Source organism: Aythya fuligula, chromosome 26 (genome assembly GCF_009819795.1).
Source record: "Aythya fuligula isolate bAytFul2 chromosome 26, bAytFul2.pri, whole genome shotgun sequence".
Classification (NCBI taxonomy): domain Eukaryota; kingdom Metazoa; phylum Chordata; class Aves; order Anseriformes; family Anatidae; genus Aythya; species Aythya fuligula.
Window position 1 is genome coordinate 225,204 of NC_045584.1, and position 18,246 is coordinate 243,449.

An 18,246-nucleotide genomic window follows, 5' to 3' on the forward strand; every position below is an offset into this window, starting at 1 on the left:
AAGATCAGGCTCTGGCTGGAGCTCTTAGCAGAGCCGTGTGTCGTGCTGACTGTTCACTGGGGATTGCTCCCAAAAACCAAGCAGGCGCCCACATCTCCCACCTGTCCCGGAGGTGTTCACCCCAGCCCCTGGCTGGGAAGCCTTTCCCTGAACTACTGGGGTGGGCAGCCCAGAGGAAACATGGAACACTATTTTTCCTGTTTTTGAAGGACAGGCAAAAAAATACAAAAGGCATGTCTGCGAAGCCGCTGCTGTCACCAGCATGCGTGCCCAAGCTCATGGCAGAAAGCAGGAACCTCTCCTGACAAGTCCAGAAACTTCGAGACAGTCGAAGTCTCCATTCAGAAAAGCAGACTTGCATGTGTGTGTTTTTGTAATAGATACAGGATCAAATCTGACCCAGATCCAGAATTTCCAGGAGGGAGAAGCGTTTCCGTAGGTGCCCTGCAGTCTCTCTGCTGACTCTCGCTCTCCTCGCCCCGCTACAGGCGGGGGCTGCGCTCGAGGCCGCGCTGCCAGGAGGGTTGCGGCACACGGGGCCTGGCGAGCAGAGCGGGGTGCCCCTCTGCGGCCAGCTCTCAGGGTGTTTTCCCTGCTGGGCAGGGGGAGGAGACCGGAGAAGGAGAGAGGGCCGAGCCCCCTTCCCGCTCCAGGCCGTGGGACAGAAGACGAGAGCCGACGTTACCGGGCCTGGCACAGGCAGGGCAGCGCTGCAGGTGCCAGGGGGTCCCGGCGGGTCCCTCCCCAGCACTGCCTGCGGCTGCTGCCCACCTCCTGCTTCTGGTTTTGGAGCAATCCGTGCTGACCATGGGGCTGACAGCAACGGGCTCAGGAGCTGGGGAAGTTTGAGAGGTTTCTGACAAAACAGAGGGGCTTTGTAGTGAGGAATGAACCTTCCTGCAGAAACGCTTCCCTCGCCTCCAGGATGTTATTCCTGGCCGAGGCCGGTGAGACGCAGACGGACGCCTGCCTCCCAGCCCTGCCACCACGGGGCTGTCCCAGCGCTGCCGTTTTCAGAGCCAGGGCACCTGTAAGAGCAGCGAACACCTCAACACCTCCACACGCAGCACTGGGAAGGTAAATTCAGCCAAGGAAGCTGGGCTTCCTCCCCATTTGTGAGGGCAGCCCTGGTGTAGGCACAGGAAGGAAGGAGGGAAGCACCCCGAGCCCACTGGGACAGGAGCACAGCCACCGGGCAGCTCGCCCAGGCTCCTGCCATGGGAGCACCGTGCCACGGAGCTGGGGCACTGGCACTCCCCCAGCCCCTGCTGAAGACGCTCTGCACCAAACAGAAGCAGCTGTGATCAAGAAGAGGCTGAGCTCAGCTTCTGGAGGGCTGTGCCAGGACCGCTGGGCTCTGTTGGGCACAGCCATGGATCACAGCACCCAAGGTGGGGGACACGACCCCGCAGGGCTCTGGGCTCCGTCCCGGCCCACGCCTCACCCCGGAGCCACGCGCGGCCGCACGCCCAGCCCCTGCCTGTGGGGCACCGGAGCACTCAGCTGGGGCAGAGAGATGAAAAAGGCCAGGACCCCCCCTCACCTCTGCCACCCCAACATGCAGGGCTGTGGCACCTCAGTCTCCAAAACCAAGACAGGCTTCCTGCTTGCTTTCAAATTAGGTTTTTAATTAAATAAATAACGGCGAGGGGTCTTCAAGGCAGTATCACTTCACAGTGTAGGGCTTGGGGGTGAGGGGACGAGTCCAGCATTGGGAGCGTCTCAAAGTGAATGTGCTTTGTAAGAAGGAAAAAGAAAACCCCAAGAAAACCAAAACCAAACCTCCCCCGTGACTCCCCGCCCTGCCCCAGCCCTTTTCTCCCCTCTCCCTTACAGTTATGTGGGAAAAGCGCTGCGCTCATGTTGAAAGACCCCATGCGAATCTGTAAACAACACTGAATAACATAAATAAGAGACATTTCTGCCTCCTCCAGCCTCTCCTCTCCCTTCATTGGGGCTTGAAACAAACCAAAGAAAAATGGTTTCAGGAAAAACTAAGAACATTCTTGGCTGATGGAGAGGAGACGCCAAGGCCTGACCCTCCCTGGGAGGGCTGCAGATGCTCTCACCCTGCCACCTCCTCCCCTTCCAGCCAAGCAGCTTCCTCTCTCCCCCAGAAAAGGGGAATCACAGCCTGGGAAGTTCCACTATGGAGCGGGCACTTGTGTTTGCTTTCTGTTTCCAGCAGCTGGGAGCAGCCAGAGGTGAGACCTCCATTCTACAGCACGTTTCACAGAGCAACACCTGGCCACGAGAGCGGTGTCTGCAGCTCGGCGCCTCCTAGCAGGGCTGGCTGGGGACCGAAACAAGCACCCACCCCACTCACGTAGGCGAATGGGTCTGGGGCCTGAAAGGGGGAGATGAGGTCTGATCCTAAGCTACCCCATGAAGCTGTCCGGTGCTGTCTCCAAGCCCCTGCTGCAGGAGTGAGCACAACCTCGCTGGGCCGGGTAAAAGGGGGTCCCAGGCTGATGCCTTTACTCATCTTCCAAACCCACAGAAGCAGCTGCAGGATCAGCACCTGAAGACCTCTACCAAATTAAGCAAAAAGACTCAACCTGAACCCTTCCCAAGCAGAGAAAATGGCTGGAGGAAGGGAACATCTGCGTTAGAGCCCTGCCCAGCAAGTCAGCAGTGTTCCCTGCATGGAAAAAGGGAATGAGAACACGTGGACATAAGCCAGTGACGAGCCCCAGACCTGGCACATAAGCGGGACGCAGACCAGCTCCGACTCAGCGCACCCACAGCCGCTCCTCTGAGCCAGCACAGCTCTGCACAGCCGCTGGCCGCTTCGGTGCCGACCCTCGTCCCCTCCTCAAAACGCCACTGGCAGCAGGGACACACGTTTCTCTCAGAAGAGAGAGATTTTTGGCGATGTTTTAGAAGAACGGAGGCAGGCGGGAAGGGGCAGGGCTGCGCTGGGCACGCTCTCCTGCCTGCCTCTCGGCGCTAGCGGCGGTGTCCGACGCGGGGTGCCCGGGGAGCTGAGGTGCCCGCAGCGTGCACAGCGCTAGGAAGGAGGCACGGCCCTGCTGTGGTGACTCCAGGGAGACACGGGCTGGAAGCTCCCTCCTGCCGGCACGCACATCCTCACCTGGTTCACTGTCACTGCCCGGGGAGGTCAGGCAGCGGCTGCCCCTTCCCAACACCTGCGCAGTGGCAGCTGCTGCTTCCCCACTTCCACAATTCTAGCTTCAGGCACCCAACAAAGCAAGGGTCAACTCAGCGATCACCATCCCCTTCTGGCCCTCTCTTCCTGCATCCAGCTCCTCCTCCTTCCCCAGCTAGCGAATTTTTTGGAAGGAGCTGAGGCGTTACAGAGGTGGCAGCTGCGTTTCACCCTCCTGAAGTGCAGCAGGGCCAGAAACGATCGAGTTATTCACCGCCAAGAACAAAGGGGGCAGCAGTGCAGCACTGAAGGCCAACATCACTTTGGGTCTAGCACCGCCTCGACTCCCAGCTCAAGATCTCCCTGGCCCAGTTCATGGCAGAGCACCCCAAGGGAAGGCGGGACGGGCTTCAGCATGCACAACACTGCCGCACCGCACAGCGCCCCTTCCGAGACCCGAAGCTTCAGCCAAAGGACTGGAACAGGCGACACCCCAGCCGGAGCTGGCGGCAGTGTGGGCAGGGAGCAACGCACAGCCCCGGGAGGTCTGAAGGCAGGACTGCGAGCGCCTGTTACGGTCCTCAGCTCGGGAGCACAGGATAGCTGTGAGAAGGGGCCCGGGGAGAAGGACTGCTACTGCAGCACACCGTGCGGGTGAGCAGCCACGACTCCTCACCTTCCTTTGGCGTCGCCATGCCCATCTCCACTGGTGAGCAGCCCTGCAGCCCAGGCAGGCTGTGCTCCATGCTGACTTCCTAAGCTCTTGGACCTCCAGACTGCATCCTCTGCCCCAGCCCCAAAGTGCCTGCGACACATCCCTGTTCTCAACACATTTTTGCACTCAGACCGTTCCACTGGAGCCAGAGGACACCTCCCTGGTCCTGGGGGCAGGGACTCTCCCAACAGCCTGGCAAGACCTGGGGTGACACACGGTCAACAAAATGGGGGGCCGTGGGCCTCCCCCCTCACCCAAGCTGGCCACCAGCTTTGTGTGATTGTGTCGGAACATGCTGGAGCAGAAACGTGTTTGGTTTCACTGTAGCCTTGGATCAAGGAGGATGGAAAGACGGATTCTGACCAACAGCTCCATACTGTCCCTAGAGAACAGTGGAAGTTCCAGGATTTCACTCAGTCAGGTCAAAGTCCTTGGTGGATTTGTGACAGGTTTGTGACTGAAGACTCTCACTGTGACAAGGGCTCTGACCGAGCCACGGGTGCTGGGCAGGCCTGATGAGCAGTCAGAAAACTATTTACATCTCCAATGCCAATGAGGCCAAAATCTGTGACCGATAAGGACACTTGCGCAGGGGCCACCACTGCCTCTGTGTCTCTGTCCAAATCCACAGGGCCAGCAATTAAAGGTAAGCCCTCATTAATGTCTGCAGGGAGAGTGAAGTCCATGGTTATCGTCTCACCAGAGCTTTGCAACGTCTCCTGCTTCTCTGCTAGTCCTGGTCCTGCCGGCGGCAAAGCATAGAGCCCCGTGTCGGAGGGGGTGACAGGATGCCGTGTGCAGGAAGCCGAGAGCGTGCCTGAGGAGGTCTCCTCGGCGGGGTCGAAGGAACAATTCGTCTCCGAAGGAGTACTGCACTCATAGCCCTGCCCCGACTCGCTCATGCTGCCCAGGCTGCAGGCTGTGCTCTCCACGCTCAGAGGCTCTGCGCACCACAGAGGAGGGAAGTGCACGGACGATGGACAGACAGGGAGGAAGAAAGGGTGGGAGGCAGCAAGTGAAATAAAACTAGTGTCAGTCCATAACGTATAAAAACCAGAATCCAGCTCAATCCCACCTAACCAGAACAGTATTTGTTTGATGGCAAAGATGTTTCTTTATTATAGCAACCAAAACTCCTGACAGCATCTACCAAAGAAAGGCAAGATGCAGGCAGCAGACAGGAGGCCACCAGTATTTCTATGGAAATTAAGGGAAACCTCAAATGAGATTCTGAGATGAACCCAACCCTAAATCCTGTCCCCTCAAGCGTACATCTCCTGGCTGGTGCTAACACAAAGCCCTTGTCCGTGGTAGGACAGAGAGAGGGAATGAACCCGTTTCAGGCTTTCTGTGAGTCTTCTTACAGCCACCTCTCTCTGACGGCAGCTAACAGGCACAGACTGACTTCTGGTGTTTTAAATCCACCTCTGGAGGACGTGCCAGTGTCCGCTAATTAAGGCAGGTGCACTGAAAGCAACTGCCTGCCTCCGGTACCCAAAGCTCACACAAATTCTCTTGCTTTGGGAACGACTTAGGCCGTCCCTCCACATCTGAAGCAGGACCAACTCTAAAGGAGCCAGTACTGCTCAGCGTAGGGACAGGCAACCCTCCTTTACCTACACCACACTGCCCAGGGCTGGCGTTTGACTCAGGGCAGAAAGGGAGCACACCGGCAAGGGGCAGGGAGAAGAGCAGCGGCTGGATAACAGCAACACGAGAAAGGCAAAGGAGGGTCTGTGCTGCTGAGGGGGGGAGGGGAGCTGTCCCCGTGGCAGACAGAAGAGAAGGCAGTTACCTGTGCTCTCAATTGCTAGCTGATCTTGGCCAAAGTGAGAGTCCAGGCAGCTGGTGGCAGAGGGAATCGGTGGGGAGCTCCGAGAACGACTGGCGTTTTCTACCTCACCCCCATCCAAGTCATTGTCGGCGTAATCCCTGTGGGGAAAGACAGACAGAACTGTGACCACCCGCTGGGCAGAAAGATACAGGCAGGAGAAACAGTGACTGGGATTAAAACCCACCAACAAATAAAGCAGCAGGGCTGTAGAGGCCTCACGAGGAGGAATGTCCATACCCACGGTTAAGTCAGGGTGCCTGAGACCAGCCCACATCAAACCAGAATGGGCTGTGAAGCTTCCCAAACACAGAGCTCTGCCCCCCGGCTCTCTGACTCTTCCATAACAAAACAAATGGCCAAATACTCTCCGCAGGGAGCAGCCAGCTTCATGGGATGATTGCACTGGGTTGTGACAATGTCAGCATGCCAGCAAAGAGCAAGAGACAAAAAAAATATTTTCTACCATGGGGAAATTTGAGATTTCAGGTATTTTCCTGTCTTGAGTCAGAAGAAAAAAGCTAAGACTTAAACATTTTTCAAGCTCTAACAGCTAATATTTTTAATTGATTCAACTTAAATATTTCATTTTGACCTCTTAAAACATTTCAGTTTCAACCTTTTTGAAAAGTATTTGCTGTAATTAACATATATTTCAAAGCAAAGAATTTGCCTCGAAGGTTATTTGCAGGGAAAGAAATTAATTCTCCAATAATCAGAAACAGGGTATTTTTGTATGTAAAAAAATCCCTTCCCAAAATTGCATCCGACTGAATTACTTTTTGAGATCAGCCCTGAATCCCTGACCATAACCTTAATCTTTCTTGTGAATGCATTTATCTGAAAGAAAACACTATTTTCTGACACAAGAAAGTCCACATCCAAGCAAGTAACTGCTTAAGTGTCCCCTCCCACGCTAACAGTGCATTATGCTCCGAGAACACCCCATGAACCTCTGCATGCTCCCACCCAAGAAACCTTCTAGAGCAGAAAGCGCCGCCTTTAAAGTAGAGGTGCTTTGCAGCCAGGATCTTCACTGGGAGGTTAATATTACTAATTTTAGTGTGAGAATATTCCACGCACGTGGCTCCAGGGTGGAGGACGTACTTCTTCCTTCCTAAACGAGTCTGCTGAGTGAAGTACTCATAGCGCTCTGACTTTTTCCACATGTAGTAATACTCCACGCACTCGCCCACTGACCGGGTGCGGACCTGAGGAGAAACACCACAGTCAGAGCGCCACGCATCCAGACGCGCTTCGTGGAGCAAGGGTTATTCACCCGTTTTATCAGCACAGCAAGTGAAGTGCATTACAGCGATTTACATTGCTATGGACACATCTGCACTGCAGAACAGAAGCAGATACCGAGATTTCCAAGGCAGTAACCGGCCAGAGGAGTAACTCCCCATGGTGCACAATTGTTCTCGCAGACCCCGGTGTGGGTTCACACACAGTACATTCATGCAGGACCTTCCTGCACTTCCAGCAGCACGCTTAACACCAAGAGAGCAAACCTGCATCCATTTTCACTGGCCAGTGTCAACATGCCCACAGTGAATCAGTGGTAGGACTGGACTCTCTGGTTCTGCCAACTCCCAGCATAGCAGCATATGTCCTGGGGCCCAGTTCTCCCTACGACAGCATCTTTCATTCTAGAGGACCCCAGGGGACTTTACAAAACATCCACATGCTCAACTCACTCATTCACAGAAGTACTGCAAGGGCTGAGAGTTTGGAAAGAACTTTTGAGACTCCAGAAAGGGCTAATCAGTAATTAACTGACATCACTCATGCAGGTCAGTGTTGTTTGTGACTTCTCCCACCTGGAAAATAAGGCAGAGCAGGGCAGTGAACAGCCCATCACCTGCTAGCATGAGTCAACACAAAGCCTGGGATTGGAACTCAGCAGTCCTGAACTTCCTGCATCAGCCAAGGCTCAAAATACACTTCTGGTGCAAATGCAACTGCCTCGTTCCCTTTGTCTTACTGTGATGCAGGGGTGAACATTCTTACCTTGTTTGCTTGGATAAGATGAAAGTTTTTCCCATGGACCCTGTAGCCATGTTCAAAATTTCTACATTCTTCCTCGCTCCAGGCACAAAGCTCATCTACAGCAGAAAGAGGGATTGGAGGAAGCATACAGAATCTGGAGGAGTTACACGTGCCTCAGTGTTCGGAGTGGAATCCAGACATAGGGGTTCTCACCTCTGATAACTTTCACATTGAACCGTAACCTCCGTAATGCCTCTTCTGCATTGAAATTGCATTTAACCAGTTCATACAATGCCTAGAAAACAAAAGAAAGTGACTGACAGCAACACACCGCAAGCAGACCTCTGCATGACTCATGTTTGTCTTGTGAAACTTATTTTTCCCAGGAGCCACTTTTCCACTAACCTAGCATGGCAGCCAGCATACATCATTCCATTTTTCACAGAACTGCATTACAAACCCTAGGACTGAAACGACGCAGTTCTACCAGCAACTCGAGGGATTACAGGTGTGCTCCCGTGTTTCTGCAGATACTGGGCTTATTGTGAGAATCTAACCTGCCTACCTTAGAGGAAACACAACCGCTCTGGTTTCTTAGTTAGATGTTTGATCTTCTGCCGCCTTCAAAAGACGACAGAGAATTTTATAGAGAACAGATCCAAAATTGTCCTCCTGCAAGCTCTGTCTCAGAGATTTTGGGATACCAAGACAATACAGTCAAAACTAACTGTCCTTTACTTGCCCTGCCCATTCCACATTTTCCACAAGCATCCACAGATGCCTTCCACAAACAGGTTTAGAAGGCAAGTACTAAGCTAGGCAGGGTCTGACCCACTGCAGCCATTTCCTGTCTTCCCAAAAGCAGAGTGAAGACCCTCAGACTCCATTTGGGAGGCACTCTCACTTATCCATGAAGCAGGAGCAGAGGATCACAAAAGTTAGATACCAGTCTCTTTTCAAGTGGGTCTCATTCAAGATCTCTGAAGGAAGTGCTGCACCACTACGCCAGCATCGTTCTAATATCTCTGGCTGCGAGATTTTACCTGTTCATTGTCCTTCACCATCTCTCCTTCTGGCAGGCTGCTGCTAGACAGCTCATCCCACCGCCGCTTCACTGCACAATATAGGAACTCTTCAACCTCTCTCTCAGGAAGGATGTTTGGGTCCCAAAGCAGCTGATCTTCATTTTCATAGACTAACAGAAAAAAAAAACAAAAAAACGAAATAAGCTAATCAGAGAATCCCACTGCTTTTAAGAAATGCTCTGCGTGTCTGGGCCTGGCAGAGGCAGAAGAAGGGAGAAAATCTTTGCTTGGACTCCTAACCTGGCACTAGGGATGACGACCATCTGTGTGAACGTGCTGCATTTTCCCCTCCTGATTTTGGAGGCAGATAAGCTTACTACTGCTTATACCTCTTTTAGAGCCCTAGGCACAGGCTCGTCTGGTTTCCGCTTCTTCAGAGGGTTGGCTGACAAGTTTTTTGTTACCATGCTCTCAAAGGCTGTTGCTTTGATTCATCAATCGTGGCAACTTAAAAACCCCATGTTCTAAGTTGTGTTTTCCCACATATAGTAAACAAAAGGACTAGGAAGCAAAGGCAGCTTTGAGCTATAAGCCTGGCTTAGGCTCAAGACCCCCTCTGTCCTAAGCACAAAACTAAGCATCTGTAAGGCTGTCACGTTCCTCTGAGCTGCTCCACCTGGACAAAACAGCAGCAGCACACTGCAGCACTGAGTGGTTCTTGCTCTTGGTCCATGAGAACAAAGCACACAACCATGCAGACAGAGGGTTAAGTAAAATTGCAGCACAGAGGAAAGCAAGAAGAGATTCTGCAATAAAAATAATCAGAAATACAGTGATTTTTCTATTCAGAAAACCATCTGAATAGCTTGTGTTGGAAGGGACCCTAAAGATCACCTAACTCCAACCCCCTTGACACAGGGAGGTTATAGGGGTCATAATAACATGAGCACCCTATGGGATTTACTTGTTCGTGTATTTCTACTATTTCTACAGGCAAAGGAACCCACTCCTTAGCCATGTAAAATCAGGTCAGAGGAAGTACAGACAGGGCACAGAAGACCACCATCTGGATCTACTGCAAGTTTCATCTCATTTTGCACTGATGCAAATGTACAGGCTACGGGAAACAGGCACTAAATCCATGGTCTTCAGTACAGAAGTACTGAGAGTATCGTAAACTTCCTGATTAAGTGACAGTAAAAAGTTCTGAGAACTACAGCAAGAAAATCTGAAATGGTACCTGCAAAACTGATAACTTTTATCTCCTTAAATCATTTGCTTAGTCTGCTAGGTTAAAAGAACTAGGGAGGAAATGAGTCATTTTTAAAGAGGTGGTTTTCTGTTAGCTATCTTCTTCAGAAGTTCAACAAGCTGCTGCCAGAATTACACTAGTTATTAGACAATCTGCAAATCAAGGCAACTCTATCTACTCTGCAGACACGCTACCACATTTGGAACTGATTAGTTCCAGGGAGTACTACATGAAAAACACTCTTGCTACTTCAGGAAGACGTCAGAGAAAAACAAATTAGAGCATCTCCCTCTTTGGCTACAGCTGAGCCCCCTTTCTCCAAACCTGTCATCCCACCAAGCCAGTCTTCACTGTGTGTCTGTAGCTGTGTCACTTGCCAAATTCAGATAAGCTAGTTTAAAAGCTAGCCTAGGTACAGCTGTAAATTTTGATGTCATTACTGAGAAGTGCTAAGCCTAGACATGCAGAGCAGAACTGGTGAACTGAGCCCCTTCAAATGGCCAGGCCAGCAGCCCTACAACCAAACAAGATACGTAAAGCAAGTGGCCTTACCTTTTTCACTGTGCCTGTTCAAGTGGAGGATGGGAACAGTGGCTTGGTACTGAGGTCCAACCATGATCTCCTGAAACACCATCACAGAGAAGTCAGTAAATCGAAATGGAACACACTCCGCATAGGCAATGAAGTGTACCGCATGATTTAAGGGCTATGACACCACGAGGCCAACATATATCAGCAGTCCCCAGTGTCACCATTACTTCTCGGGAGCCTTGACTTACTTTATAGGGTAACTGGAAAGATTTACAACCAACCAGATCATACTTTAGGGACCTTAGGTATTTACACAGTTTTAATGTTAAAGATATATAGCAAATAGCTAGAGCTGGAGATAAAGAAATGCTAAAGGTCTCCTGCAACCTTCATAACCAGGATGAATTCGGAAGTCTGCTCCTCTCTTTCATATGATGGTTCCCCCTCAGTAAAACCCACTGGGAACATCGCACAGCAATTCACTTTTACAGGGCTATGGATTGCAGTTCTGATTTACCAAGGCAACAACAGCATTTTCCATATCTGAAGCAGAAAATAGTTTCAGATGCAGATTTCAAGATCACATAAAAAATACACTTTGCAACCCATGTCTGCCACTGCCTTCCACAAAATGCAAGACTGAGCAAAAGGAAGATAAAGAAAGAAAACTTCTTGGGGAAATACCACAGTGCTTTGGCGTCATGCTTTCCCCAAATTCAGGCCCATTGCCTCAGTTCCCCTTCTGGATGCACTCTGATCATTTACCTTCTTACACTCGTTGGATGGGATGGAGTCCTCCTCTGAATCCTCAGCCATGGAGGAAGCACATGGAGATGAACATGGCTCTTTGTCTTCATCAGCAAGAAAGTTGTTTGCTTTGTGGGAAAGGAAGAGATCTGTTGTCATGAAATGGTTTATTACTACTGCTCTATGTTCCTCCCATCCCTTTATTTTCTGTCTTAAAGTTACTTTCAGCATGGTCCTCAGTGACTACTTACCCATATTTAAAAGCAGAAAATGGAAATAAGACAATTTGCACACTTGCCATGCAGGTGGTGCCAACCAACCTGGAGAACTCAGACTCCCTCATTTTGCAAGACAGCAGAAGGAATAAGATCACTTTATACCAAGTCTCCCATTCCCTCTGGCTTCCTGCACATTCTAATGTTTAGGAACTGCCGCAACGTATCAGACCAGTAGCACTACCGAATGTATTCACTTGTAGAGGTGTCAGACCCAGCAGATTGTAATTACAACAGGCAGCAAAACAGTTCTCACCTTAACAATGTTGTGAGTTACAGCTAAAGACAATTTGCTCCTGATCCCCCTGCACATCTACACTCACATCCTAACTGGTGCTGGGTGAACCCACTGGCACTCAGGTTTATTTGCAGCCCCAGAAAGAACATGGAAAAACGTAACTCAGGAAACTTAGTGACAAAGTAAAGAAATATGTCCCTGCCCTAGCCTGCACAAAACATCTAAGTACAAAACAATTACTTAGAAATTAGCAACACATACAGCCAGGCTGGTTTGGGAATAGGTCTGACGCATCATGGGATGTGACGGATGGAGTCAGATCATCAGCTGAAGACTGTGTCTCCTCCTCTTCTTCCCCTGAAAGCAAATCCTTCGCTATTTGTTCCTTTTAACAACAACAAGAAAGTGAAAAATATTTTAAATTAAAAAAAAAAAAGCAGGGGGTGGGTGTGTGTGAGGCCTACAGTAAAACATTTCTGGCCAAGGGCGGCCACATCCACAGTCCTCCTCACCCTCCCACAGCTTCTTCAAAGACAGATTCTGCCTTGCACTCCCTGCCGCCCCTGGATTATCCTCCCTAGAAGCACTTCTATAAGCATCAAGAGGAGAATGGCTTCCTATGGAAGCCAGAGAGAGAAGGAGCAAAAGGCCTTTTCTGTAGACCCCCACCCAGCGTACAGAGCTCAAAGACCCCATAAGGAAACAACTTTCTACATCAGCTGGCTCAGAAGGAAGACACAAACCTTCCCTGACCATCCACAGACCCACCTACGTGCAAAGAATTGTTACCTACGTTCCATAAAGGATTTTTACCGCGTCCTTTTCAAAACAGCTCTCCTTCCCCCAGTCTCCTCTATCCCCTGCACACTCACATTTCTGCCCCCTCGCTGGGACACCAGAACTAGGCAGGCCCTTCCCTGGCATTTTCCAAGCTCCACTGGGGAGAGCTACTAGACACCTGAAGCTCTCCGCCAGCTCAGCACCCTACAGCACAGCCCAACAGCACACACCCGAGCTGACAGCTGCTCTTACCTTATCCAGAGTCATATCTGGGAGATTTGGAGTAATATCATTGCTCTCACTGTCCTGCTCAGAGATGGGATCAGATGCCTCATAGCCGTAAAGTGCAAGCAGCTCCTCAAATGGCATTTCACTGTTCTGAGCAAGAGGAAGACAAAGCTTCATCAGGAATGGAACAATCGCCGAGAACAACAGCAGCTGCAGCGAACACACCTGCAGAGGCAGTCAAAGCAGCTCTGCTCTTCTGGGGGCTCTGAATGCCTTGGGCAGTGCTGCACAATGAAGGAGGCATGTCCACCAGGACCCACCACAGCCTGGTCTTAAAGGTATGGACAAGCCTGGAACTTCCACCCCAAACAAATACGGTCAAGGGTATTCTTAGAATATGTTTATTTTTATACTAGGTTTCATGCTGGTGAAGAGTTGCCAAAGAGCAGAACTGTATTTATACAGAAGGGCTGCAGCAAGTCACTGCATTATTCTTGTGCCAGACCCGAAGAGATAATCTGTGAGGAAGGTGCTTTGTGTTCCTCTGAGGCCTCCCCAAAGACTACCCACTGGAGGACCACATCCATCACCTCTGCGGAAAGAACATCGCCCAGCAGCTGATGGCTCTTCAGCAGGGTGGCTGAAGGAATTCCACGTGGTCAGAGCACCTACCTGGCAGACAAAGTCTCCAAAATTTACTGCTGTCACCGGCTGGCAAACCAATTATTTGCTACCCAAATTTAAACCTAAGACCTGTTGATGGGTGGAGCAAAACACAGCACACAGCCGTCAGAGCAAGCAAGACAGTTTCTCACAAAGATCTATGGTACCAGCACTGGCAAAGAAAACAAGAAAATCCAGCAGGTAATTTCCCTTCCCCTCCCGCCTTTACCTGAGAGGCACTGAAACTCTTCTCCAGCTCTTCTAAGGATTTCTGTTTCTCCTGAGTATCTTCCTCTTCTTCCCTTTCCTCCCGTACACCATAGTTCTGCGACAGGATCTCTGCTAGGTTCAGTCGGTGATCAGCTGAGCCCATTGACACAACTGCAGGGATTAAAGAAGTTGGGCATTGGATCATCCTGAACCAAATCTTAAAACGTGACAAAGCTCAGGTTGACCCATCCTCGTGCATGTGTGGCCATGATAAGGCAGCGGAAGAGATCAGGCAGAAAGGAGTGAGAGGGGCTGGGAAGCACAACCAGCAGAAGTCATTCCGTGAGCACCGTGAGCAAAGCCTGGCTCCTACATTGCAAGCCCCATGACTGACTGAAAGATGTACCTGAAGGTTTTCTGAGTATTTATGGTTCTCTCCTGACTGGATTCCCTGATATGACAACATCCGAATGCACACTGCAGCTTTCCCCTCACTCAAGGCACTTTTAGGATAATTACTATTTACTGGGAGAACCAGCACAGACGCTTCTGGGAGCTTTGGCATTTTTAAGACTTTTCTTGCCTGTCAAGTGTGATCGGAACCACCCACCAGGTTCCAAACAAGTCGGAAGGAGAAGGGGAGGGGATGGACAGGCTGAGCACAGGAGCCCTGTTTTCTCTGGCAACCAGACCAACGAACAGAAGCACAGACCGTGGCTTTACCTGCAGCACTCTGAAGGCCAGGCTCTCCGGGACATAGGCTGTGGGCTGGGTACGGCACCACCCTCGGACTCTGCCTGCCCACCGAAGCCTTCAAGGAAAGAGAAGAACATGGCTGAGACAACTCTCCATTTTTAAAGGGTAACGCACCTCCAGCCGCTTAACCCCTCCAGCAAACGCAATTAGTTTAGTTTCAAAGCAAAAGTTAATAAACACACACAGGGTAGCACTGGAAACCGCTGTGCAAAAAGAGCTCTGGCCAGGTTTATTTAACAGCTCTCCCACAGCTCCTCTCTTCGGGGTTCATCACCTTTCCCTCGGTCTCTAAGCGCATGTGGCAGCGTTTCCAGTTTACCTTCAGTTTTCCAATAATAATTTATCCCTTCACCAGTTTAAGACCACAGGTCTTCATGGCTTACATCTTACCTAAAAGAAGGATTCTGACCCTAAGCCATCATTCTAAGCACACCCATGCCACGCTGCTTCCAACACCGCATTTTTATCAACGGCACGCCAGCTGCCCCCAGCGCCTCGCCGCATCCAGGAGGCTCAGAGGGGTCAGCAAGGAAACTCAGAGCTGAGCGGGCAGTGAGGGGGGCTGGAAGTAGCAGAGGTGAGGTGGAAAGAGGATGAGACAGGTAGACACCGAGAGGAGGCACCTGCTTTCTGGCATGTGGTGCTCGGTCAGAAGTTTAGGCAGCAACAGGGGCTGAGGCCTGGACAACAAGCCCGAACATCTGCAGCTCCTTGGGCTGATGCAGCTGGAAATGCTGTTCATCAAGTTCAGCCTAGGTAGGGAGCAAGGAGGTAATTAGGCAATGCCTCTGAGCTGAGAGCCTCTGACTGCAGCAGGAGCTCCGAGTGCCGGTCCCCCCGGCAGCACTGACACCTCCTCACGGCCCTCAGCTACCTCCCGCTGCTCCCCTCTCAGGCAGGGGGAGCCAGGACACCCCCAGTGCTTCTGCACAAGGCTCTGAGAACTCAAGGAAATACAGCACAGGTTCAAATCCCAACGGATTCTCTACCAACAGAGCCAGGTATACACCAAAAAAGCCACCCTGGACTTTGGGCTCTGAATGAGTGCCTTCGGGCGTTTCAACGCGCGTTGCAAATTCTGTAACAACTCAGAGCTGGTTGGTTGCGAGATGTAATTACTGCCACGATGCCGGTCTGGAAGGCATCAGAAGATGCTCCCACATGAGAGAAAGATAGAGAGAGGGAGGGAGGGCGAGGATCTTGAAAGCGGCTGTGGAATTCTTGCTCCTTCCTCTTCCCAGACGTTGAAGAGATGCCTCCAGTCCCAGCCGAAGCGAGCTTTAACTCACCGTCCCCGGTGCCTGGTCATTAGCAGCAGGACAGCCCCCCTGGAGACCACCTCGTCAGGCTGCAGACGGAGCCCAACAGCCACACGAGCCAAGAAGAGAAGGGAGGAGGAGTTCCTGGCTAGCAAAAGACGAGGATGGAAAGGGCTCGGCCAACCTCCGTGGGGACAGCCACGCCAGGAGATGGATTCCCACCTCAGGAGGTGACAGCGCCTCTCTTCTGGGCCCTGCTGGGATGTGACCACGCACAAAGCCCTCTTGGAGAAATCCTCCCAAGCAAATAATCCCATTTTCATGAAAAGGGCACGGGTGTGGATTACGCGCTCTCTCTTTTGCCTCGAGTGATCTGCAGAGCTCTTCCCTGAGACCACGACCGCTACATCGATTGCGCCTCCCTGCCGCCAGGATCGATACGGGGCTGCACGCTAAGGACCGGGGAAACGAAGGCCAAAACTGTCAGCCGTGGAAGGGCTGGCTTGAGAAGATGTCAAGAATACCTCAGCATCGATGAGATCTTGTGTCAAAGATCAGTGCTGGAACGAGGACTAATAGTCAGGATGCCAGGATGACAAGTCCCTAACTACTCAGGAGTTTATTTCCCCAGAGCAGCACCACAGCACCAGGACAAGCAGGAACTGCTGAGAGGCACCACAAAGCCATCAGCGCTGCTGCATTTGCATCGAGGAAAGAAGACACAAGTGGCAGACAGAGACAGCGGCCCACTTGTACACCCAAATTTAAACGTGTGACACTGAACCAACCCCCAAATCATTCACGAATCCAGAAGACCGCGACGAGGACGAACAAGGCAGAGGAGCGGGGGAAAGCCGAGAGCACTGCACGCGTCAGAAAGACGGCAGGAGCGCTGAGGAGGCGCTACCAGGCGTCCCCGCACCACGGGGGCTCTCAGACGAGGTCACAGCAGTGAACTCGGTTACCTGGAGGGTGCCCCCGATGCTGGGGAGCAGCGCCTCCACGTCCGCGGGTCACTCAGCCTTGGGGAGCAGCCCCGCGCTCCCTGCCGCTGCTTTCCTTCCGCCGCTCCCTGCTTCTCAGGCACCAGCACAACTTCCCTCACCCAGAAGTTACACCGGTGTCGGCTGTTTGCAGGCTCCTGTCTTTGCCTTTTCAGGTGACTTCAGCTCTCCCTTCTCAGCTCTGGACTCGAGCTTTTGAGCACAGGAGACGCAGCGACGGCCGCGCCTCGGGCAGCGCTGCGGAGGAAGGGCCCGAGCTCCTCGCACGCCCAGGGCCGCGTCCCAGCACCGCGCTGGCTGCGCCCGTCCCAGCCCTGCCACACGAAGCCCTCCAGGCTGAAGCGGCTCTCGCAAGAAAGCGAGGAAAAAGAGAGAGGGTTTCCTTTCCCAGCCCTCCTGTTTGAACAGCTACAGCGATTTCCTCAGCTAGTTTGGAGGGGGCATCAGGGTCGGTGAGCGAAGCTTTCCTCACTCCTTTGCCCCATCCGTGCCACGCGACACAGATTCGTGTCCTGCGAGCCCCGGCTGGAGCCAGGGGGAAGAGGTAGGGGCAGAAAGGTTTGTTCTGCAGCCTGCACGTCTGAAAGAGCAAAAAAATCAGCGAAGGACAGGACGCGGGGGGGTCTCCTGCACCGCTCAGGAGGCCGAGGCTCCGCGGCCCAACCTCACCCGGGACCCCCGGGCTGAGGCGAGCTGAGAGCACGGGGCCGGGCGGGCAGCAGAGGGGAGCCCCCGCCCGCGGAGCACCCCGAAAACGGAGCCGTGCTCGGGGGGCTCCCGGGAGCCCCGCGATGACCCCGGGCCCCCGGCGGGGCCCTGCGGGCAGCAGCGGGGCCGGTTCGGGGGTGCCCGGGCACGGAGGGGGGGGGATCGCAACGGCCGGGGCAGGAGGGGCCCCGCAGGCCGGTGCCGGGGGCGGCGGCGGGACCCGGTCCCCCCGGAGCCGCCCCCCCGGGACCCCCCGCCCCGCCCCGCCCGCCCCAAAGCCCCGGGGCCGCGGCTCCGCTCTCTGCCGCCGGACCCCGCCCGTGCGGCCCCGCCCGGCCCCGGCCCCGCTCCCGCCCGGCGGCATCGCGGCGTCCCCGCAGCCCCCCCCAGCCCGCCGGGCCCAGCGCCGGGCCCTCCGCGGCGCCGCTCCCCGGGCCCCGGCCGGGCGCGGGCGGAGCGGGGAGGCCCCGGCCCGGCCCCGGTCCCGGCCCCGGTCCCGGTCCCAGTCCCGGCTCCCCCCGCCCCCCCGGCGGCTCCGCGCTCACCTCCGCCATGGCCGGGCGCGAGCGGCGGCGGCGGCGGCGGCGGGGGGGCGGGGCGGGGGAGCCGCGGGGCCCGGATGCGGCGGCGGCCGCTGATTGGCTGCGGCGCCGCGAGGGCGGGGGAGCGGCGGGGGCGCGGCGGGGCGGGGGGCGGGGGTCAGGGGGCGGGGGGCGCCGGGGCCGGGGTCGGCGGCGCCTTCCGGGAGCCCCGGGCCTGGCTGCGGGGCCGGCCCCGGGCTCTGCAGCGGGGCTGGGCGCACCCGCGGCGCCCCCCCCGGCCCGGCCCGGCCCGGCCCCCTGGTGGCGGTCCCGGTCCCGGTCCCGGTCCCGGTGGCAGCCGCCGCTCGCCCCGGGCCCGGCGCAGCGCCCCGCGGCTCGGTT

The 18,246-nt window shown here is 53.9% G+C and overlaps 1 protein-coding gene across 4 annotated transcripts; it reads right to left on the bottom strand.

Annotated features, from left to right (window-relative positions):
• Nucleotides 1–1,826: 1,826 nt before the first annotated feature.
• MIER2 (MIER family member 2) lies at nt 1,827–17,896 on the bottom strand. 4 transcript variants are annotated; one of them, XM_032203872.1, is made up of 13 exons: nt 17,869–17,896; nt 14,320–14,407; nt 13,616–13,767; nt 12,748–12,873; nt 11,977–12,100; nt 11,221–11,330; nt 10,477–10,546; nt 8,691–8,842; nt 7,861–7,942; nt 7,669–7,763; nt 6,763–6,866; nt 5,620–5,756; nt 1,827–4,767 (listed from the first exon to the last, which is right to left on the bottom strand). In XM_032203872.1, exons 1-13 carry the CDS (start codon nt 17,875–17,877, stop codon nt 4,292–4,294), a joined length of 1,725 nt encoding a protein of 574 aa, XP_032059763.1. In that variant the 5' UTR covers nt 17,878–17,896; the 3' UTR covers nt 1,827–4,291. The 4 variants fall into 4 exon arrangements, with proteins under 4 accessions (XP_032059763.1, XP_032059762.1, XP_032059765.1 ...); XM_032203871.1 differs by having other exon boundaries at nt 6,739–6,866; XM_032203874.1 differs by lacking the exon at nt 17,869–17,896 and adding an exon at nt 16,577–16,604 and having other exon boundaries at nt 6,739–6,866.
• Between the last annotated feature and the right edge of the window lie 350 nt (nt 17,897–18,246).